Source organism: Zalophus californianus, chromosome 17, assembly GCF_009762305.2.
Source record: "Zalophus californianus isolate mZalCal1 chromosome 17, mZalCal1.pri.v2, whole genome shotgun sequence".
NCBI classification, from domain to species: domain Eukaryota; kingdom Metazoa; phylum Chordata; class Mammalia; order Carnivora; family Otariidae; genus Zalophus; species Zalophus californianus.
Window position 1 is genome coordinate 51,068,347 of NC_045611.1, and position 23,980 is coordinate 51,092,326.

The 23,980-nt window shown below is 51.3% G+C and overlaps 1 protein-coding gene across 7 annotated transcripts in view; it reads right to left on the reverse strand.

Moving 5' to 3' along the window:
- Nucleotides 1–6,025: 6,025 nt before the first annotated feature.
- PRKD2 (protein kinase D2) overlaps nt 6,026–23,980 on the reverse strand; it is a 36,193-nt gene continuing 18,238 nt past the window's right edge. For all 7 annotated transcript variants that reach the window (XM_027619137.2, XM_027619143.1, XM_027619141.1 and 4 more), the window contains 11 exons: nt 23,519–23,636; nt 22,677–22,754; nt 20,970–21,228; nt 19,371–19,423; nt 19,168–19,240; nt 18,552–18,658; nt 17,582–17,743; nt 14,391–14,489; nt 9,650–9,917; nt 6,813–6,898; nt 6,026–6,489 (listed from right to left, as the gene is read on the reverse strand). In XM_027619137.2, the coding sequence (XP_027474938.1) occupies nt 6,277–6,489; nt 6,813–6,898; nt 9,650–9,917; nt 14,391–14,489; nt 17,582–17,743; nt 18,552–18,658; nt 19,168–19,240; nt 19,371–19,423; nt 20,970–21,228; nt 22,677–22,754; nt 23,519–23,636 (1,516 nt within the window). In that variant the 3' untranslated portion in view covers nt 6,026–6,276. The remainder of the gene's footprint in view (nt 6,490–6,812; nt 6,899–9,649; nt 9,918–14,390; nt 14,490–17,581; nt 17,744–18,551; nt 18,659–19,167; nt 19,241–19,370; nt 19,424–20,969; nt 21,229–22,676; nt 22,755–23,518; nt 23,637–23,980) is intronic.

Sequence of the window (23,980 nt, forward strand, 5' to 3'; positions counted from 1 at the left end):
CTTCCCAGACACTCAGCTGTAAAACTAGAGGCCAGCTAAGACCGACATCCTTCCATAAAATAATGCTTCGAAGCGGGACCGGCTTCACGGGCGTGTGACCAGCTTAGGGGGGCCCTGCGCTTGGTTTAATATTGGCTGTTACTGTCTTGAAATTCTTAATTTTTGAACAAGGCGTCTCGCATTTTCATTTTGCCCCAGGCTTCACGAATTATGTAGCCAGGCTTGCTTCTAAGAGTCAGATTGGTTGTATCCCAAATTCTGGAATTGTAAGTGGAAGATTCTGTGATTCGACCAGAACAGAATCTAAGCGTCTTTTGTCTCCCAGATCGTGTGGGGCATTGCGTTCACCATTCTACGATTCCAGGAGCCTTTGTTCGACGTTCTAAGAGGCTTTGTTCTCAGCATTCTAAGATGCTCTGTTCTCAACGTTCTGTGGTCCTAAGAGTCTGAGCCTGACTTTGGTTTCCAAGGTTCTCTTCTGGCTCCCCAGGCTCCGCGAGCCGGGCTGGCGCCCCCTCAGGCGGCCAGCCTATGTCACTACGCCGAGTGTGTGTCCCTACAACCTTGGAGATCTAGCTCCAAGATTCGTACCCATTTCTCAGACAGACCTTGATTCCCTAAAAGCTGGGGCCCAGAAGATCATGTGAGAACTTCCCTCTTTTATGACCCCCTCTTTTATGGCACCAGAAGACATCCGGTCGTAAGCCGGAGAGGCAGTGATAACCATTGAGAACCAAGACTCTGGAACCCGAATGCCAGGGGCGGGGCGGGGCGGGGGAGGGGGGGCGGAGCCCCAGCCCCTGCCACTTTCTAACTGTGTGACCTTGGGAAACTTGCTTAACCTCTGTGCCTCAGTGTCCTTATCTGTATGATGGGGATCATAATACTGCCTACCTTATCCAGGCATTCTAAGGACTGAGTGAGATATCTGTCCAGTGCCTTCCATTTATAAAGAGCCACAGAAGGGTCTGATAAATAAGTACAAAATAATCCCAAGGAGAAAAATGAGCCTGGACTTTAGTATCGACGAAGTATATTCACTCCCCCTCTTGTTTAAGACAGACCTAGACTTTCCTTAAACAGTCTTAATTTGCCAACAGTGGGGAGATGATCGGGATTCATGATAGGTGGTTCTGGGGAGCTTGCTCTCAAACGAGATTTTCTTAGTAGTTAGTGTCTGGGGTGACGTCAGGGTTGGGCTTTCATCTCTGCTGTTCGTGCAAAGCCCGTTGAACCATTTCTTGCATAAAATGTTGGATCTGGAATGGTTTTAGGTTTTGGTCACTGGGCATTCACAGATGGGTATTCCTAGGGAGAGCAATAAAAAGAGAATTATTAATGGTTGAATAAGGGAGTAACACCAAGATTGGAGGCCCGAGGGCAGCCAGTTGCAAGGGTTCGCAGAAGGAGGTACAGAGAGATCCTTAGTTGATGGAGTCAGATCAGCGGTCACAATTCTGCAGATTTCCTCGGTGGCCTCTTGATGTTCTTGCCGATGATGATCAGGTCTGAGGAGTCCCCAGAAATGAATGTGCAGCAGTAGCTTCCAACGAGAGCACACAAGTCCTTCCCTTGGAAGTCCCTAACCTGGTACTGAAGTTGCCCAAACCCGGTTGGAGGCCGTATGAAATCCTCGGAGCTTACTGCTAAGCATTTGGCTTCTTGTTCCAAGCCTCCTTTGGATGCTAATGAAAGAAGGGGTCATGGTCATACTGGATCGTGTGTCTGCGTGGTGACTTTCAGCCTTCACAGGATGTGGCAGATCTCTTATGTTTGTGGGAAATTGGGTGGGGCTTTGAAGAAGAAAGAGTGAAGTTTAGACATTGATAGAATGAAGAGGACTCAAAACCCTGAGAAGGACTGACAGGATTGGCAAGATAACAGAAGCCAGTCCAGTTTCTGGTAGGTAGATATCAGTCTGCAAAATCTTTACGCATAAAATACACATCACTGGGGGCAATCCCAAGACTCATGGAAATAATTGTCTTATTTATTTGAGGGGTCAGAAAATAAATGTTGTGAGGTTTGTTGTTGTTGTTGTTGTTGTTTTAAATGTTGATTAAAGGTGAAAGACCAGGGGCACCTGAGTGGCTCAGTTGGTTAAGCGTCTGCCTTCGGCTCGGGTCATGATCCTGGGGGTCCTGGGATCGAGCCCCACATTGGGCTCCCCGCTCAGTGGGGAGTCTGCCTCTCCCTCTCTCTCCCTCTCTGCTGCGCACACGCTCTCTCTCTCTCAAATAAATAAAGAAAATATTTTTAAGAAAAAAGGTGGAAAACCAAGGAGAAGATGCAGGGACAGAACTGGGACCATGAAATGAGTCACAAGACGGGTGATGCCACTGATACCAAGAGAAATTGTGAGCGGCACCAGTTGACTCGGGATCAGCAATATTTTGATAGCTGGAAAATCTGGGTGAGTTCAGTGAGGAGGTGGTTCCTGCCATTAGGGTTGTCACCATGTCATTTACCACATAAAAGTTTCCGGAGACTGAGTCCCCTGAAGGGGCCGTTGGGGAAGTTGTGGAAGGAGCACATAAATCCTGACTCATAGATGCTAGGGATAGGGAGAGTTTTGCTGTGACAATCAAGCGGTGAGTTGGGAGGGGTCTTTGAGGGGATGGTGCTCAATCCATCTGCAACCATCCTATTTCCAAATCGGGTCACATTCTGAGGTACTGGGGGAGAGGATTCAACATACCTTTTTTTGGGGGGGGTGGACACAATTCAACCCATAACAGGCCCAGAAACCACTGGAGTTGCGTTTTAGTCTTGGGTAAAAGGGGAAATTAACGATGGGATAAATTCATTCTGTGGATAAAGTTAGCCTTCGGGTGCAAAGTCATGTCCTAGATAGCGTGCCTTACGGGGCTGTAATCCTTCCCTAGATACCTTGTGTCCCTGTAAGCAAGGGCTTGGGGTAAGTATTGAGTGTCAGAGAGTGAGCTGGGTGAGGGATCAGCCACATTTTGGATTTGAAGGGTATTGCGAGGGAAAACCACATCCCACAAATTAGCATTCAGAGTCCCAGAAAAGTAAGGAGGGGCTTCGGTGAACTCTTGAGGCACACCTGTCCCCGTGTATTGTTGACTTTCCCAGGTGAAAACAAAAAGATTGTGAATCAGACATAGAGGGATATGAAAGAATGTGTAGAGGAGGTGTTAATCCAGTAAAGTGGAGGGTGCTGGAAGGTAGAGAGAGGCCAGGACAGTGTTTGGAGTGGGAACTCACGGGAACCTAAGTTTGACTATTTTATTATGGCCTACGGGTCTTGGACTAGCCATATCCCCATGGTAACACTGGGGTTCTAGACGGACAAGGTGGGAGTGCTGCAGCGTCTGGGGTCTGGGAGTGGGGATGGGAGACCCCGAGTGACAAGTGGAGGCCTGTGAAGTCAGTTTCAGGAAGGGCATGACGGTTCTACTTCCACTTGGAGAGAGGTTCAGCCTCCAAGATGCACCCTATGTTGCTGAGGCCCAAAGAGAATCAGAATGCGGGGCGGCGTGTCTTGAATATGTGGGCTTGAGGGAGAGTTTGATGGGGTTTTTTGGGGGGTGGGCAGGGGAGTAGGAGGGGTAGCGGGCTGAGATGGATAGGAGTAGTCCGGAACTTCGAGACATGGGCTCTCTTGTGAACATGAAATCTTGACGTTCCAGATGGAAAGAATATCCCTTCCTGAAAGGTTTCTTGGAGTAGTTTGGGTATAAACCGTGCTGGGTAGTAAGGGGGCCTAATGAGTCACAGAGTGACTTAGACAAGCGTAAACACGTGGCAAACTGTGGGATTCATCTTAATCATTGCTGTGTACTGACCGGGGGGGGGGGGGGCTGGGAGATATTTATGGGGAGGGTGTGGCCCCTGTGTCTAAAATGGGGTAGGATACCCACTAATGGGGATAGTCATTTCACCTGTGGCTTGAGGGGGTATTTATAGGCACAGAGAAAGCCTGCCAGGAGGGAATCCTTGGAAAAACGAAATTTTACCCCCTACAAGTTTGTGCCTCTGTCAAGATCAGGATTGGTGGTATCCGATAGCCGTGATAGGATGGGCTTTTTCTTCTCTAATTGTTTAAGTTGTGGGGCCTTAAGTGACATTATGTGGCTTTGATTTGATTTGCCATGACATCCTCATGATGTTGCACTATCTCATGGAATTCTGCAATCAGTATTTTCCCATCTGACATCATGGATTTTTTTTTTTTACGATTTTATTTTATTTTTTTTCGAGAGAGAGCGCGCGCGCTCGCATGAGTGGGGGGAGGGGCAGAGGGAGAAGCAGACTCCCCGCTGAGCAAAGAGCCCTATGTGGCACTTGATCCCAGGACCCTGGGATCATGACCTGAAGGCAGACGCTTAACCAACTGAGCCACCCAGGCGCCCTATGGGGTTTTTCCTTTAAGTTTTTATTTATTTATTCATTTAAGTCATCTCTATACCCAACGTGGGGCTTGAACTCACGACCCGGAGATCAAGAGTCGCCCGTTCTTGCGATTGAGCCAGCCAGGTGCCCCTAAGTTTATGTTTATGATCATATCTCTAATTTCTGGTCTCAGGGTGTTAACGAAACTGGTGGTCAAGATAGAAGCAGTGTGTTTATTCAGCACCGGACCTGAGTATTTGGTCCATGCACTTCTTAGCTTGGTTCTATCACTGGAGATGGAGTTGTGTCTCTGTTGTCTACCCCCTTGGATCTTAGGCCAGTCAGTTTTAGAGGGAGAGGCATTGAGGATGCCGTTGAAGAGATTCCAATATTTCCCAATATTATTAGCTCGCATTATGCCTCAACGGCATTCTTGTTCATTTGGAGATCCTCACTGACTGAGGCTCATCTGAGCCTCTTTATTTTAAAGATTTGATTTATTTGAGAGAGACAGAGATAGTGACAAGAGAGCATGAGCGGGGAGGAGAGGGAGAGGCAGGCTCCCTGCTGAGCAAGGAGCCTGAAGTGGGGCTCGATCCCAGGATCATGACCTGAGCCAAAGGCAGACACTTAACCGACTGAGCCACCCAGGCGCCCCTCTGCGCTTCTTTAAATCAAAGAGCTGTAGCTCTGGAGCCAACCAGCAGACGGGCGAGCTAACATACACCAGGAAGCCTCAGAGAGTAAGCTCCCTGTACTAGCCCATTTTCCCAGGGTTCAGGGAAGTCTTTATGGTGTGGAAGTCTGAGTGTTTAGAAAGGGCTTGTTTAGTGCACGCTCCAATCGCTTGCCCTCAGCTGTGACAATGAGGAGCTGGAGAATCTGGAGGTCAGGGGTCAAAGGTGGAGAGATGTTCCCTCTGCCTACAACCTCGGAGCCAAGATGAAGTTTGAGAAGTCAGATCAGAAGACCCACCTTCCTGACCCTCAGGCTCGCTCAAAGCTGCCCCACCCTTCTGGACTCCCCCATCCCAGTCTCACCCACTCTGGGTCATCACTGTCCCCAGACAGGTCTGTCTCTCCACGGGATGGTGAACCCCCTGAGGGAAGGGTCTGGGCTCTCAGGCACCACCATGTCCCCAGCATCGCCCAGCACCCAGCGTGACAAATGAATGAATTAGTGAATGAGCACATTTGGTGTGTAGAGAAGTCATTGCATCAATTTAAAATACTAAATATTGTGGATCAGGTTTCTACTATGGACCAGACTTGCGCTAATGGCATTGTCGTTATTAGTAGTTGTGATTAGTAGTAATACCACTGACCAAAAAAGTGGATCAAACAAGCCATGGGATTACTTTGCTCTCAACCCTCTCTCCCTCTAGTCATGCTCCTCCATCCATCCATCTCCCCCACCTGGCATACTCCTTCCATCTCCAACTCCTCGTGCTTTTCTCTTCCCTGTCCTCCTGCTGCTACCCTTCCTATCTTCCCCCTTCTAGTCCTCCCTCCAGATTTCCCACCCCAGTTGGTCCTCCTTCCAAAACTCCTCCGCCTTCAGCCTCTCTCTCCCACCTCTCCCATCCCCCCCTCCCTGCCGCCTCCTTCTCAGACAGTCCTCTTTCCAGGGGAACTCCATCTTGGTGAACAGACTCATGATAGAGAGTGCGGTGTGGCCAGAGACCGAGGCCATGGGGCCAGAGATGAGTTCGTTTTAATTGCTGGGGAGTTCAGGTTGGAAATAACTATCCCTGACCCGCCACGGGCCCCCACCCTGCTCCTCTCCTGGGGTGTGTCCCATCCATTTTGGGCAGAAAGCCGCTTCTGTTTAGAACAGTTCCTCGCTGAGATGGTGCGGAGGGGCGCTCTCCGGGGACCGGAGGACAGCATCATGGGGCAGCCAAGGTGCGAGCACGACACCTCAGAGGATGCTGATGCGCTCGGCCAGCCCCTGCATCTCGCGGTCCTGCGGCGGGAGGGCCCCGCCGAAGTCCCCATCCGGGGGCAGCCCGAGCCCGGGCAGAGGGTGCTCTGCCACGAACTGCTCCCAGCGCGCGTCGTCACTCTCGTGCGTGATGTACCGCTCGCCCATCTTCCCCTCCAGCTCTCGGAGGTCCAGCCACGTCTGGTACTCCTGGGCCCGGGAGAACAGGGGTTAGCTTGCACAGAGCACGACCCATGGCGGCTGAGCTGCGCCCCTGCCCTGCCAGTGCCAGACCCGGGATCAATGAAGGTGAAGCCACACCCTTCGCAACCTGCCCAGCCAATAGAAATTCAGCTCCGCCTCCTCTACAGCCCAGCCAATAGGAGGCTCAGCCACGCTCCGGATCCACGGAAAATGTACCTGCAGCCTTCACCACCTACACAGCCAATAAGCCATCGGGCTCCACCCCTTCCTCCAAACCAACCAATGAGACCTCCCTCCCCGCTCCTCTCGAGCCCCGCCCCCTGCATCACCTGTAACCAGGGGTGGCTGAGAGACTTGTCCACGCTGTAGCGCTTGCGCATCTTCACCTGCAGCAGGTTGTTGATGAGGTCAATGGCTGCGCGGGAAGGAGACACACAGTTCAAGCCCTGCGCGGTAGGGGCCGCCCCTCCTCCAACAGGCCACTCCAGCCGACCTGCTACCATCCGGGCCTGCCTTCTGCACTGGCCCAGCTGGCCTGGAAGCCTCACCGGCACCAATCGCTCACCCACTCATTTCCTCATTAAATTACCATTTTGTCCACCTCTCCCCCGACGCTGCATGCACATTAGCTCCTACATGTCTTCACCAAGCCTCTCCCTCAGTTTCCCCATCTCTATGTCACCTCCGTAAGTTTTGTCATAGGTACACACAGGTGCACCTGTACTATTCTTCACTTAATATTTTTCTTTAAGTCAGGGGCGCCTGGGTGGCTCAGTTGGCTGGGCGACCGACTCTTGATTTTGGCTCAGGTCATGATTTCAGGGTCGTGGGATTGAGCCCTGCATGGGGCTCTGTGCTCAGCGTGGAGTCGGCTTGAGATTCTCTCTCTCCCTCTCCCTCTGCCCCTCTCCCTGCTCACACACGCTCTCCCTCTCAAATAAATAAATAAATAAAATATTTTAAAATATATATATTTTTTCTTTAAGCCAAACCATTGGTCCAAGATATACGGTGAAGAGGACAATGCAAGTTAAAAAGCGGCATGTATAGTACACTGCCACTTGTGTAAAAGGAGGAAATAAAAGAATATATGTCCATATATTTGCTTGTACATATTTAAAAGACTTGTAATAGCCATTGCCTTTGGGAAGAATGGCAGACAAAGGAGTGAGGGAAGATTTTCACTGCAGACCCTTCTGTATATTTAAAAATTTGAGTCACGTCAGTATTTGATCAAAGCAAAAATCGGTAACATTTGGCTTTAAATCACTTCACTTTTTTAAAAATTCATTTTCCCCTTGAAAAACTTAAGGGGAAAATAAATTTATTTGTAATGGAAATATTATATCACCCCGGCCAATGAAAATCCAAAGATCACTTGCCATGTTCACAAAAATAAAATGAAAATAAAACAACATTATTAGAAGGCAGTCAGTCGGGGCGTCTGGGTGGCTGGCTCAGTTGGTTAAGCGACTGCCTTCGGCTCAGGTCATGATCCTGGAGTCCCTGGATCGAGTCCCGCATCGGGCTCCCTGCTCGGCAGGGAGTCTGCTTCTCCCTCTGACCCTCCCTCCTTTCATGTGCGTGCTCTCTCTCTCTCTCTCTCTCTCATTCTCTCTGTCTCAAATAAATAAATAAAATCTTAAAAAAAAAAAAGGCAGTCAGTCAGTGGTTTCCTGCTGAGGCTCAGAGATAGGCCTGTTCTTTAGGAAAAAAAAATTAGCGAGTGTCAGGCATTCAAGACAAGCCGGCACTCATCCGAGGCTGTCTCCTTGATCAGAAGTCTTGAAGGACAAGGCCTCACTGTGTGAAGCCCTCTTGAGTATAGGCCTTGTCCACACGGCCTCCCTCACACATGTCCATCCACACCAAATTCATTCTCGCATACCTGATGCACTTTTACTGAGACTCCAGAGCAGGTCCCAAAACACAACGCTGAGGACCTCCAGTATTACTCCAGTACTCGTGAATCCATTCTTATCACTTAGTGCTTACCTCTCTTGCGCCCACTGCTGCCACCTTTTCCTGCACTAACCCCCATGTCATCCCCCTCTCTTTCTGCTCCATGAGGCCATATCCCTCTAGGTTCCTTCCCTCCTCGACAACCTTCTTCCTGCACGACCCCTTCTTTCCAACTCATCCCAGTATTCCCAGGACCTAGGACAGTCAGTACCGGGCCCACAGTAGGCACTCAACATGCTTGTTGAATAAACTGTTATGAATAGTGATTGTCTTCTAACCTCCTTCCCATCCTCCGTCTGTCTTCCTGAGCTCCCCGGCTCTAGGGCCTGCCCCTTGTTCTTACAGCTTCCTAACATGCGCCGGGATCTTGGCCCCACTGTAGGCCCACCCCTACACCTGTTTGGGCCCCAACATTATAGGCCTCCCGAGGGAACTTTCTGAGGCCCAAGTCACAAGCCCCAGTACCACTACCCGGCCACAACAGCAGAGCCCCTGGATCCCAGTGACCGCCTCAGGCCTGACTCCCCTCTCCTTGCACCCTACCCTTAAGCTTCCCCCCACTCGCTCCTCTTCACAGGTCCAGGTGATTTTGGTCTCAGGATGGGTCTTTCTGGACAGCCTCAGAAACCCTCCATGACCCTGCCCCTCCTCTCGCCACGCTCCTAAACCAGGTCCCTTCATCACCGGACCTGCCCCCGGCCCCGGGCCCAAGTCTGCCCAGCACCCAGCAAATTAGCGCAGCCCTTGTTCCTCAACCCTGCTCTCCGGCACCACTGCTTTTGAAAGGCTAACACTTTCGGGGTCGTAACCCCAAAGACTCCGGGCCCCAGCCGATGCCTTGGGAGGAAGGATCCACCCCTTCTCCTGGCCACCCCGGCTGTATGGCTTCCTCAGGTCTAGTAGTCCCTCTCCTGGTCCCGCCTTAGACAGGCCAAACCCTGTTCGGCCCCCAAAGCGCCAGGGGTCTGTCTCAGCGCTCCTGGAGCACTTCGTTTCCTGTGAACTGGGAACTAGGCCTGACCAGTTCCATACACACGCCTGAGTCCCTGCCCCAAGCTTCCTGGTCCAAGGTACCTCACCGTTTAAAGGACCGCCCGCCCTGTGGCCCCACCCACCGCCAGGCTCCACCCCCACAGCCAGGCTGTTTCCGGGCCCACCTCCTATGGCCCCGCCCACCCCCCCGCCCCATCCCGCCCCCACCCACCTCCGGAGGAGATGCGGCTCCAGGGGCAGGCTGGGTACATGAAGGCGGCGTTCTGGATCTGGTCTTTGATGTCCTCGTCCTCGTTGAAGGGGAACGTGCCACTGAGGCTGACGTACATGATCACGCCCACCGACCACATGTCCAGCGAGCGGTTGTAGCCCTGGTTGAGCAGCACCTCGGGCGCCAGGTAGGCAGGGGTGCCCACCACCGAGCGCCGGAACGACTTCTCGCCGATGATGCGCGCGAAGCCGAAGTCACACAGCTTCACCTGCAGAGGGCGTGGGGTGGAGGGTCCGAAGGAGCGTTAAGGCTGCCCCGTGCCCAGTGACCCAGCCCCACGCCCTCCATGGCGTTCCAGAGAAAACTGAGTTTCTCCCCTCACTGGTCGAGGGACCTTGGTCGAGTGACTTCCTCCCTGTGCCTCAGTTTCCCATGTATGGAAACTGTTTCCTCAGTATGCCATGAGCGCTTAATAAGTGCCACCTGTCCCTGTACTTCCGCCACACTGAACAGGTCTCTTAACCACCTCGTGCCTCTAGTTCCTCTTTTGCACAGCGGTGATCTGAAAAATCCCTACCTTAAAGGGTGGTTGTATGGGTTGAATGAAAACATACATGGAAAGTGCAGGGCTCGGTGTCTGGCTCAGAGAGAGCCTCACTGGTCTCAGGGGCAGGAGCTAATTTCTCTCGGCCCCAGCCGCGTCACCTGTATCAGGGCTGTTAATAGCAGCTTCCTCTCAGGCTTCCCTGGGGATTAAATGGGACCCCGCGTGTAAACTGCTGACCGTGATGGCCAGCAGTCGGTAACAGGTATACGCCCACCTTTCCCTTGATGGTGGAGGCACTCAAGGGTCACAGACAGGCTTTGGAGCCAGCCACACCCGGGTTCAAGGTCCTGCTCTCCTTCCTACCACGTTCATAGGCAGTACCACCTCCGCGCTGCCTCTCTGTTCATGTATTGTTCCTCCCCTGCTCAAAATCCTTCTGTGGCTCACTATGGCTCTCCAGATGGAGTCCAAAACCCTTGAAGCCCCAAGTCTTTGTTGCCTGCCCTCAAAAACAGCCAGAGCCCAACCCCTGACTCGATGTGACAGCCATACTGTCCTGTCGTAAGATCCTTTCCTTTTCAAAGATCCACTCTTTTCTCCAGATGCTACAATGGAATATTACTTGGCTGTTAAAAGAAACGGAAGGACTGATCCATGCTACCACATAAATGAACTCTGAAAACATGAACTAAGTGAAAGAAACCAGTCACAAAGGGCCACATATGCTATTACTGAATGTTCTGTTTATACGAAACGCCCAGAAGAGGCAAATCCACAGAAAAGTCGATTCGTGGTTGGGATGAGGAGTGGTGGGTTTGGAGGATGATGTCTAAGGGGTACAGGGGTTTGTTTTGGGGGGGTGATGAAATGTTCTAAAACTGATTGTGGTGATGGTTGCACAACTCTGTGAATACACTAAAAGCCACTGAATTGTATACTTTTCTTTCTTTCTTTCTTTCTTTCTTTTTCTTTCTTTCTTTCTTTCTTTTTCTTTCTTTTTCTTTCTTTCTTTCTTTCTTTCTCTCTCTCTCTCTCTTTCTCTCTTTCTCTCTTTCTCTCTCTCTCTCTTTCTCTCTTTCTTTCTTTCTTTCTTTCTTTCTTTCTTTCTTTCTTTCTTTCTCTCTCTCTCTCTCTCTCTCTCTCTCTCTCTTTCTTTCTTTCTTTCTTTCAAGTAGGCTCCATGCCCAGCATGGAGCGCAGTGTGGAGCGCAGTGTGGGACTTGAACTCACGACCCTGAGATCAAGACCTGAACTGAGGTCAAGAGTTGGATGCTGGGGCGCCTGGGTGGCTCAGTCATTAAGCGTCTGAGTTCGGCTCAGATCATGATCCCGGGGTCCAGGGATTGAGTCCCGCATCGGGCTCCCTGCTCAGCGGGAAGCCTACTTCTCCCTCTCCCACTCCCCCTGCTTGTGTTCCCTCTCTCTGTGTCAAATAAATAAATAAAATCTTAAAAAAAAAAAGTCAGATGCTTAACTGACTGAGTCACCCAGAAGCCCCTGAATTGTATACTCTGAATCAGTGAATTATATAGTGTGTGAATTATATCTCAGTAAAGTTGTTTAAAAAAAAAAGTACAGATAATCTTGCGACAAGGGCCTTTGCCTGGGCTGTTCCCACTGCCTGGAATACTTGTCCATCCAAAAAACGGACTCCCACTCTTTCTTCAGAGTCTTTCCTCTGACCCTCCAAATGGGCTATACAGTTATGTGAGCTCAGAGAACCATGTCACAGAACTCATTATGGATATAATTCTATTTTTGTGACAACATGATCCACATTTGCTCTTCCCTCTGTGATCTGTGCTGACCAATATGGTGGCCACTGGCCCCTTGTGGCTACTGAGCACTCAAATGTGGCAAGAGCAACTGACAAATTAGTTTTTATTTTATTTAATCTTCATTAATTTACATTTAAAAACTAATCCTATGTTGCCTCCCAGGCTGCCACTAACAACTGAACGACTTCCAGAAGCAGAAAGAAACCATGAGGTCTATGTAAGCTGTTTCCACTGGCAGTCAAAATCTTTTACCCTTCCAAAATAAATTTTTTTTTAAAGATTTTATTTATTTATTTGACAGAGAGTGGGGGAGAACGCACGCACAAGCAGCGGGAGCAACAGGTAGAGGAAGAAGCCGGCTTCCCGCTGAGCAGGGAGCCCGATGTGGGACTCGATCCCAGGACACTGGGATCATGACCTGAGCCGAAGGTGGACGCTTAACAACTGAGCCACCCAGGCGTCCCTTCCAAAATAAATGTTAATGAAAATAATATCATCTTTTACTATAAACAAAACCAACAGGGGCGGCTGGGTGGCTTAGTTAGTTAAGTGTCTGCCTTCAGCTCAGGTCGTGATCTCTGGGTCTTGGAATCAAGCCCTGTTGTCGGGCTTCCTGTTTCTCTCTCTCTCTCCCCCTGCTCCTCCCCTGTGCTCGTTCTTTCTCTCTCTCAATCTCAAATAAATAAAATCTTTAACAAACAAACAAACAAACAAACAAAAAAAGACCCTAGACTTAGTTATTGGAAAACTTTTAAATATGCTTGGAACAACTTGGATATGTCAGTCTACTTTTCCAACTGCTAATTTTTTCAAATCGAAGCACAAAGTCAAATATTTCTGATAAAAATTTCACATCTGAATTGCGATGTGTCCTAGGTGTTAAGTACCAGATTTTGAAGATGTGGTATAGAAAGAAAGAACATTTCATTAATAACTTTTATGTCAATTATACATTAAAATGATAATATTTGAATATACTGGGACAAAGTATTATTTTTAAAGTTAATATCATCAGGGGCTCCTGGCTGGCTCAGTCAGTGGAGCCTGCAATTCTTAATCTTGGGGTTGTGGGTTTGAGCCCCACACTGGGGGTAGAGATTACTTAGAAATAACTTATTTTTTTATTTTTTTAAAGGTTTTATTTACTTATTTGTGTGAGAGAGACAGCACAAGCAGGAGGGAGGGGTAGTGGGAGAGGGAGAAGCAGGCTCCCCGTTGAGCAGGGAGTCCCATGAGGGACTCGATCCCAAGACCCTGGGATCATTACCCCAGCCGAAGGCAGACAGACGCTCAACGAACTGAGCCACCCAGGCATCCCAGAAATGAATTTTAAAAAACCTTTCAAGTTAATGTCACCAGTTTCTTTTTACTTTTTTAAGTGTGGCTACTAAAATGTGGGATCTGGTATCCCTAGATACCAGCAGCACCCTTCCCCGCCCCCCAACAGCTGTGACAACCAAAAATGTCTCCAACATTGTCACATGTCCCCGAGGGGGCAAAACCGCTCCAGCTGTAAACCGCTGGTAGAGATGGATGTTCCTTGGCCATAGAGAGGAGATGTCTTTGCTTACTGCAGTTCCTGATGCCCCCACACGGAGCTTGGCACATGGTAGGCACACAGCAATTCTTAGTTGAATAAAATGAACCTCTGGCTTTTGAAATGAAATGAACTCAGTGTTTGCAAAACACAGATGATAAAGCAAAAACTTTACGGGATGTGGAAGGGCCACATGAGAACCTGTAGGCCCTTAAACACAATAGGCACTCAATAAACTGTATCTGTTATAATCATCACCGCTACCCAATCTGGTTCTGCCCTTGGGGGGTGTTCTCACCGCCCAGTCCCGAAGCTCATCAGAACTGTTTTCCTAACAGACCCACAGAGGAAATTACCAGTTGTCCCCCAATGTCTGTTCTCCATTTCCCCCCTTAACAATAAAAATCTTGAATTGAATGGGCCGCAGGGCCACGCCGAATAAAGACTACATCTCCCGGCCGCCCTTGCAGCCATCCATGACCACGTGACCTAGCCCTGGCCAATGGGATGTTAGAAGACGTGCCTTGTAAACTTCCGCACGGTCCGGGAAGGAAGTGGGTGTGTCCATTTCTTCCACCGTTTCTTTCCTCCTTCTCCCTCCTACCAACTTGTCACATGATGGTGACCATCATGAACCATAAAGGCTAGAACATCATAGGCCAGAACAAGACAGCCGGAGCCAAGTACCTGACCCTAAGGAACTGCTTTTTCAACCTCAAAATGCTTATGCTGGACCCTACATGAGTGCGAAACAAGCGTCTGTTTTATTTAAGCCATTGTTATCGTGAGTCTCTGTGTCCAATTGTCCTGATTGGTACAATCCCCACCCGCCTCCGGTGTTAGCTGGACTTCCCCAAGTCAAGCTGGGCCATGACTGACCTGAGGAAAGGGGTCGGCTGATGCCAACAACACGTTTTCCGGTTTCAAGTCACAGTGGACGATGTTCTTGAAGTGAAGGTGTCTAAGAGCCACCAGGATCTGAGGGGGGGGAGGGGGGGCCGGTAAGAAAGGTGGAAAGCTACCTGCCCCACATTCTGCCACCAGCCCTCCAAACCCCATCCATGCCCCCTCGCTGTACCCCTAAGGATGCCCCCCAGGGCCGGGGGAGGCATTGGAGCCCCAAATAAGAATCTCAGAACCCCAAAACCATGACTCCCGAGATAGGAGTTGGATAATTCCAGAAATGCTCGACTGGAGCAGTGGGTTTGGGAAGAGCCTGAGACCCTCTGGCATGTGGTAAGCTCCTGACGAAAAGAGCTCATATGAGGCTCCTGGCTGGCTCAGTTGGCAGAGCTGGCGACCTGTGACCTCCTGGGTCATGAGTTCGAGCCCTACCTTGGGCCTGGAGTTTACTCTAAAAAGGTGGGGGCAGGGTTATTAGTAAAGTACCCGCCTTTAAGAATGTACTATTGTGTGACTCCATTAAAAAACAAACAAACAAACAAAAAAAACTCTTAATATGAAACAGTACAAATACCAATATGATCTACATTATATATTAAATGCAATAATCTTAAGAGGCAGGGGGATTCTAGAGCCGGCCTACCCAGGTGGAAAACCCAGCTCTACACTCAACTAGCTTCTGGCATCGGGCAAGCCACTTTTAACTCTCTGGGTCTCAGTGTTCTCACCTGTAAAATAGGGGGTAATAAAAGTACCCATCCTCAGGGGTCGCTGTGAAGTTTAAATGCATTGAGGCATAGAAAGTGCTTAGGACAGTGTCTAGCACAGAGCGAACACTACATTAGCTATTACTGTTGTTGGTACCTGTTCCTCTTTTTTGGGATGGCCTATGGATGAACATTTTTCTGTGCGTGTTTCAAATCGAGCTTTTCCTGCTCTGTTAATTCAAGAGTATTCTATGATGGCAAGGTGAGCTGATTTGCAAAACAAAAAGCAAAAAAATGGATAAAATTTCCAACCAGTTTATCTGTGGACACTATGATCTTCCTTGATTCTGTGTAATCCTCAGGCTGCGGCCAGGAAACAGATCCACGGTGTGTATGTATCTCTTTTCCCGACTTCCTGTTTGTTGACCACCCCTCTCCCCTACTAGTACATGAGGAGAACAAAGAGGGCAGGTTGGAAGCTAGACAGATCCGGGTTCAAATCTCGGCGAGACTGCCATGGAGCTGTGTGACCGTGGGCAGGACACGGACCCTCCCTCCACCTCAGTCTCCTCATCTGTAAAATGGGGGTGCTAGTAATACCTACCTCAGAAGGCAGTTGTGAAGCATAAACAAGCCCATGAGGTAAAGGGTCTAGCATAGGACTTGGGGTGGGACAGACAAGAGGTGGAAGGTAGAAATCTGCAGAGAGAGTTGGGCGGGGGGGCACAGGCAAAAAGAGAAGGAAAGATGGAAGACCAGAAAGAGAAACCAACCAGTTGCTGAAGGCTGGCAGTTCTCTCTCCTGAAGTCTGGATGAGCCTGCCTCAGTGGGCTTCTCTCCCCACCCCACAAGCCAACCTGATGAAGGCACAGTGCTGGGGAGAGCGAGGGTGCTGGGCCTGCATAAAGGAAGCGCAGCACAAGGGACTTTGCAACCAAGAGAACGAGTCCCAGAATCAGGTGAGGGACCAGCTGGATGGGAAGGCCTTCCTAGGAAGGCTGTAAAACCCAGAAGCCATGAAAGGCAACCTTTAACATTGTAAAAGTTAAACTCTTTATGGCAAATAAAAGCCATGAATGAAACGAAAAGGAAAACAAATACAGGGATAAAAAAATTGAACAACACAAGTGACAAGGATCCAGTGTCCCTCATATACAAAGACCTCTCACAATTCAATAAGAATAATCCAACTGAAAAATGGGCAATGGGTATAAAAAGCACAGGCGAATAAACATAGGAAAATATGCTCAACCTCACCCATAAGTTTTAGACTGCCAAATGAAGCCACATGAAGTATTATGTTTCCACCTATAAGACTGGTGATTATTTTAACCAGAGTCAGTAAGGAGTGAGGAAGTAGACACCCTCAAACTATTGTTGAGAGCACACTGAAAGGGATTTTAGACAATAATCGGGCAGCATATTTAAAAAAAATCCTGAAGCACATTTCCCTGGACTCAGGAGTCTATCATCTGAAATGTGTTCTATGGAAATTCTCCCACCAGAGCTCAATAATGTGTGTAGAGATATTCACAGGATGTTGTTTGTAAAGGTGGACAAGTGAAAACAACCTCTGTACTCAGCAATTACAGGACTTGGTGATATCCATCATGGGATACAATTCAGAAAAAGAGGCAGCTCCACGTACCGAAATAGAATAGCCTTCCAGAAGTACTATTAAAGTGAAGAAAGAGGAGGAATGACACACAGGCGACACCAATTAGTTGGACATTACTAGTTAAAAGCCCGGATCCTAGGTGCACATCCCACCCGCTGTGTGACCCTGGGCAAGTTACTTAAAGTCTCTGAGCCTTGCCTTTCTCCGACTCAAAAACGGGAGCAATCATGGCCACTACCACATGGGTTGCGATGCAGATAAAATGAGTTAAAACAGTGCCTGGCACACCGTTACCATCCCCCATCCCCACCCTGCCCACTCTGGGTGATCGTTGTCCAGGCCTGGGGCTATCTTGGTCACAGCTGTGTCCCCAGCACTGCCTGGCATGCGGCCGGGAACAGAGCAGGGGAAGAGGGAGAGCTTGGTGAACCACCCAAGAAAGGGATGAATGAGGTCCCCACAGAAAGGCCTCCCTCCCCTTCCCTTTTCCTACATGAATATAGTCAGGCCTTAGGGAATCTCATTCTATAAAGGAATAAAAAATATAAAATAACCATTTCTGATTGTTCTGTACTAATAACTATAATTATCACTACTGCTCTATTCTTTTTATCGTTTTATTATTTTTTATTGTTATTACTCTTATTACTCTACAGTCTGTTTCTGTTATTACTCTATTATTTTGAAATTATTGTTCTATTATTTTTTCTATTGTTGTTATTATTACTCTCTATTTTTTATTATCCACTATTAGGACTCCCACCAGTGTCTGCCTGAGCTGGGCGCAGGGCAGGTGGGGAGCCAGGCAGAGGTGGGCAGGGGGCAGGGGGGGTGGGCGCACCTGGGTAATGAGGAACTTGGTGAGGCGCTCGGGGAGCCGGCCCTTCTCACTGGAGAGGATCATCTCCAGCATGTCACCGTGCAGCTTCTCCATCACCACAAACACCTTCTCAGGTGTCTCAAACATGCAGTCCAGGTTCACGATCCCGGGGTGCCGCAGACTCTGGGGTGGGGATGAAGGGTAGGGTGGCAGTCAGGGTCCAGGTCGCCCATGAACTTGGGACCCCAGAGGCGAGCCATGGGAGCAGACGGATGACAAATAAGGATGTCCCCGGAGAGTCAGCCGCTCCTTCCCTGGGGTGCAGCACTGGGGGAGGTGGGAGGGGCTTCCCACAGACACAGACAGGACCACATCCCCACACCACCAGGTATCTAGAAGGATCTTTACATCATGAAGCTCTGTTGAAGGTCCAGGGTTGTTGGGGGGGGGGGAGGGAGGGAGCAGAAGTCTGGAACAATGGGAAGGACCTTTGTCCATCTCTGTGTTGTAAATCCTCCTCCCTCTCCCCCCAAGCCCTGCCTGGCCTAACCCCATTTCTACCCCCCAGGTCCCCACCCAGCCTCCTCCCTGGGCTCCAGGTTCCAGGCCCACCACTTTCCACCCACCCTCCAGGGGCAGCCTGAGAGATCTTCCTAAAGTACACACTCAACCCTGTCCCCTTCTTGCTCAACATCTTTCCATGGCTCCCCAGTACCCTCAGGAGAAAATCCATAGGGTGTGACCCCACCCGCCTCCCTGGCCTCACCTCCCCCCACCTCCCCACACATAAACCATCTAGTAACCTCGAACTTCAAATTCCTAGAAGACTTCATGTTCCCTCTCACCTCTAGACCTTTCTTTGCACAAGCTGGTCCCTCTGCCCAGAATACCTTTCCACCCCTTCAGTCTCAACATGCATATTCCCTCCTCCAGGAAGCCTTCCCTGACCTCCCCCAGCCTGGGTCAGTTGGCCCCTGAGCCCGGTGGTCACCTGCAGAATGGCCACTTCGTTCCGAAGCTGGCTCTCCTGCTTGGTGGGGAAACGCAGTTTGTCAATGACCTTCACTGCCACGTCCCGGCCTGTCTTCCGGTGCTTTCCTGGGCAGGGGGTAGGGAGATTGGGGATGAAGGGAGCAAGACCTTCCAGTCCTGGTAAAAGGAACACCACCCACCACCACCACCAGAGAGACACAGGCATAGTTGAACAAAAGTGGGCAGAAGGCCATCAAGGTGGCTCCGAGGGGTTTCCAGGAGGCATGTGAGGGGTGGGGGGCCTTGGGAATAAAAGCTTTGGAGTGAAGAAGGTAAAAGACAAGAGCTCTGAGGAGGGAAGTCCATCACATGGGAAACTAGATTTATAACCAATCAGAATCTAGGAACTAGCTCTGTGGCCAATCAGAGTGAAGAATTCGCTCTCCCTATTAAGAAGGGGAGAAAGTCCATTGGCTTTTCCCAGGGAGAAAAGGAGAGCCTGCATCCATCTGCCTCGAGGATCTAGCTTTCTAAGTCAACCAGAACAGGAAGTGAGCACGCAGCCAATCACATCGGAAGGTCTGGGGCCCAGGAACCCCCAGGAACCCTCTGGATTAGCTCAGAAGCATCCATACCTCCATAGACCACTCCAAACTGCCCAGAGCCCAGCACCTCATCCGGGAAGATCTGATAGACAGTGGCGATGTCCTGCATGGTGGGGATGGGGAGGGTCAAGGGGGCAAAGGGAGATGGGGTGTTGGGGAGACTAGGGAGGGCAGGAGGCTGCGTGGGAGGCAGAGGACTTCCTTGGGACCATGGGGTGTGGGCAGGGTCTCACCACGTTCTCTTGGATCTGGCTATTGGACACGGAGATGCTCAGAGAAGCTTGTCCTGGGGAGAGGGAAGAGGTGGAGGTGAAGGAACCCCGGGCTCAGGATTATCTTCACCCAGAGACAGCCTCTGGAGCCACACCACCCGGACTCAAAACCAGGAGATCCTGTGAAGCTCTGGGCCACTGGCTTGTCCATTACGAACCTGTTTCCCCGTCTAGAGAATGGGGATAACAGGTGCTTCCTCCTAGGGCCAGTGGGAGAAGTAAACGAGATAGGCTGAGGGGGCTCAAGAAGTGTCACGAATGATTTCACTGAGCATTGTACCCCAAGATCTCAGGACCAAGGGAAGCCTGCTGATCCCATTTTATGGACGAGGTCACGGAGGCTCTGTCAGCAGGAAAGCCCAAACTGATTGCAACATACATCTCCCCCACCCACCGCCGAACTTGCCACCCTACCGCTCAACCAGAGCCAGACATTTCCTAAGTTCTGACCCTTCTGCCATTTGAACACCTGCCCCCTTCCCATTCCAGGCCTGGCTCCTCATCCTCCTGCGTGGTCTTCTCTGCCCCTGTTCTGTTGTCTCCTATTCACCAGCACAAACCTGAGTCTGTCCTTCCCCTGCTCCAAACTCTGCCATGGCTCCCCAGCACCCTCAGGAGGAAGCCCAAGCCCCTTCAATGGCCTCACAGGCACTGGTCCCTCATTTACCTCTTTAACTTCAACCCCCACCATGCCTGTTGTGTCCTCCCGACATCCTGGCCTCCTTGCTGGGCCTTAGATACAGCCAAGTCCCCTCCTATCTCCTGCCTTTGTACTTGCTGTTCCCTCTGCCAGGAACGTGCGTCCCTTCCGCTGGACTTAGTTAAATCCTCCTCCTCACTCAGTCTCAGCTCAAACTTCACTCCTGGGGCCACGTCACGTTCTACATTACACTTGTCATTCCTGCAGGATGATCTGATTAGTGTCTGTCACTCACACTGGATTATGAGCTCCAGAAGGCAGGAGCCTGGGACTTTCTGATCATCTTCTGCCTCTGCTTGAAATATTTCCCATCTGCATTCCCCTCTCTCAGCCCTCCTCAGCTTCCAGGTCTCAGCTCAGATGTTGCCGCATCCAGGAAGCCCTCCTAGATACCCAGACTGGATCATCTATCCCCTCTGAGCTCCCACAGCCCTCTGGTTCCCCTGTCCCAGCCCTGCCCACTCTGAGTTGTCACTGCTTGGGGACAGGTCTGTCTCCCTTACTGGACTGTGAGCCCTGTGAGGGCAGGTCCTGGGCTGTCTTGGTGACAGCTATGTCCCCAGCATTGCCCAGCACAGGATGGGGAAGATACTCAGTAAATATCTGAATGAAATACTCTGAACTCACAACTCTGGAGGAGTTGTCACCACCTGGGACAAGACTCAGAAAAGGGAAGTGACATGCCCAAGGCCACACATCAGGTCTGGGGCTTAATGGAGATTTGGACTCAGGCCAGCTGCGTCCGGAACTCACATTCTCCACTGTGCCATTCCCTGCCTTCTTCCTGGCTCTTCCCTTCCCTGGAACCCCACGCAAGCCCTCCCAGACCCATCCTCTCAGGGCGCAGGGTGGGGACTTACTGTGGGGTGTGTGGCCTGGGGCGCTGGGTGCGTCCTGGAGTATGACTGGCATCAGAGCCTGGCGGATGGCCGTTTCCCAGCCCCGGGCAGCCTCGGCCCCCTGCCCACTAGGCCCCCCTGGGGCCCCGCCGGGCGTCTCGCCCACAAAGTAGGTGACATTGGCAGTGACGAGCTCAAAGCAGTGGGGGTTGGTGCCTGGTGGCACAAGGCTGAAGTTCTGGGCGGGCTCCACGGTGAGGATTTCTGACAGTGGAATTTCCTGGCAGGACAAAGAACCAGCACCAGTGAGGATGCCAGGCTGACCCTGGGGCTCCCCATTTACTCAGAAGAGCATATAGAAGCAAGTATCTGTGGGAAAGGGCCTGATTTGCATAGAGTAGTCAGAAAAGGCCTCCTGGCAGAAGTTACACGAAGCAAGAGATCAGAAAGGTGGGCGCCTGGGGGGCTCAGTCGTTAAGTGTCTGCCTTCGGCTCAGGTCATGATCCCGGGGTCCTGGGATCGAGTCCCACATCGGGCTCCCTGCTCCGCGGGGAGTCTGCTTCTCCCTCTCCCACTCCCCCTGCTTGTGTTCCTGCTTTCGCCGTCTCTCTCTCTGTCAAATAAATAAATAAAATCTTTAAAAAAATAAAATAAAAAAATAAAAATAAAAAGCTAAGATGAGGCCAGCTGGTGGGGGATGGCAGAAACAGCATGTGGGAAAGGCTGGTATTCAAGGGACATGTTCTATTCCCATCACACACAGGAGGTGTGCCAGGTTTGGTGAACAAATGAAATTAGGCCCTGAGGGGCCTCATGGGCCACAGAGAGGAAGCTGGGCTTTGTCTCCAGGGCCGTGGGGAATCATGGAAAGGTTCAGAGCAAGGCAGGGGGAGGTCTCTGGCTGTGTGCGGAGGGTGGACGGGAAAGGATGGGACTGAGACAGGAGACCAAAAAGGAGGCTGAGAGGGCGGGGGGAGGGAGGGGAGAGAAGGTGCAGGGTCTGTGTGGAGTGAAAAGAGCGTGCTTTGGAAAGTGTTGGAAGAGAAAGTATGTGTGTGGGGGGGCACATTTGCAGAAGGGGGAGAAAAGAATTAAAATAACGAAAGAATGAAACAGGGACAGACTGACACAGCTAATAAAAGCAGATGACAGAGACGTGGTGGGGACAGCATCCTAGTGTGGCCGAGAATACAGGAAGGATGAGAAGGCACCCCCCCATGGGAAGCTGCTCCAGAGCAGGTAACCCCGAAGCGTCCGAGTTTTATTTTAAGGGCAAAGGGAGGGTTCTGACGGTTTTCTCGGCTTCTCTGGCTGCTATGTGGGACAAGGCTGTGGGGGCAAGCGCAGAAGCAAGGACCCAGGAGGAGACGGCCCAGAGCACGGTGCGGCCATGGCGGGTGATGAGAGATACCGATAAATGATCCAATACTTCATTTTAAAGTAGTAATGGTAACAGGGAGCTCCACACAAGCCAGGCCCTAAGCTAACCGCTTCGCGGAGGTGATCGCTGACTTAGGGCAGCAGCCCTGCGGCGAGGACTAGTCTTTGAGGCCTTTTACAGGTGCCAGACGGGAGGCGCAGAGAGGTGAGGTAAGCCGTCCGGGTTCCCCAGCTGGAAAGTGGTGGGGCCGGGCAGGCCCATTTTCTGATGACATGCAAGCAGGCGCAAGCAACTGGGAGAGGAGTGGGAGGAGGAGGTTGGGGGTGCTGGGGGCCGGAAGGCCCACCTTGTAGTATCTGTTGGTCGTGTTGTTCTGGAAGAGCGTGATGCACTTGCAGTCCAGGCGCCAATAGTGCCGCTTCCTCTGTTGGGAGAGGTGCTCCAGAAGGTGAGGTGGTCCGCCCTTGGCGCGGCTGGGGCTCCAGCTCTTCCCGGAGCCAAGCCCCGCCCCTAAGTCTCGCCCCGCCCCCAGAGGGCCACACCCCTTCCGTCTCTCATCACCCACCCCTCCAATTCTAGCTCCGCCTCCAGTAAGGCCCCGCCCATCCCTAACTCCAGCCCCACCCGCACCCCCACCTCGTTCCCTTCTCAAATTGATCCCGCCCCTCCCGCCTTAGCTCCGGCTCCACCCCACCTTGCCCCGCCCCATAACCCCTCTCCGACTTTAGGTCAGCCTCCAGCCACGCTCCTCTGCCCCTAAACCTGCCCCACCCCTATCTCCTACCTGCCCAGACCTGGCCTCGCCCCGTAAGCCCTCCCCCGCCTCCCTCCCAACTTCGCCCCACCTGGCCCCACCCTGTATCACACCCCCACTTAATTACCTCCAGTTAGGCCTCCAGCACCCCCTGATCCCATTCTCTATAACCTGAACCCCTCTCGCTCCCTACCCTAACTTCAGCTTCCCCGTTCCTGGTCCCACTCTTCCCCTGACCTTGTCCTTAGCCCCGCCTCTTCCCTGACTCCTGCCCGGCCCCTTCGCCCTCCCTTAGAACCCATCCCTCTAATTCTAGCTCCGCCTCCAGCCAGGCCCCGCCCACCACCACTCCACCAGCCCCGCCTCCTCAAGCGCAGCTTGCCCCTCCCCTAACTCTAGCTCCGCCCCACATAGCCCCCACCCCGCCCTCTCACCAGCGTGTCCTTGTTGCTGTAATGAACCACCCAACCCTCGCGCAGGGTGGTGCTAGATTTCCGCGTCGTGTGTCGCACCGACTGCACCACCCTCATTAGCGGGATGTACCCCAAGGAGCTGAGAGGGAGGGGGGGAGGAAGAGGCGAGAGGTTACAAGTGGAAAATACCCATAAGCACTTGGGGCTGCAGGGCGCATCCCTGGGCGGCCAGGAGTTGGGGTTTTTTGGGGCCATATTTCTGTGGTTTCCACATTTCCCATAAGGAGGAAGGGGACTCTTGAGAAGGCCACATTACAAAGCTGGGTTCCGAAGTCAGGCTGCCTGGCAAATCACCTAAGCTCTGTGTATCTCGGTTTCTCCACCCAAAGGAGTTGCTGTGAGGAATGAAAACTTCTCTTAGGCGTTTAGCACAATGCTTGGCACCCAGTGGGCCTCCGATAAGTGCTAATCAGTACTGAGCCC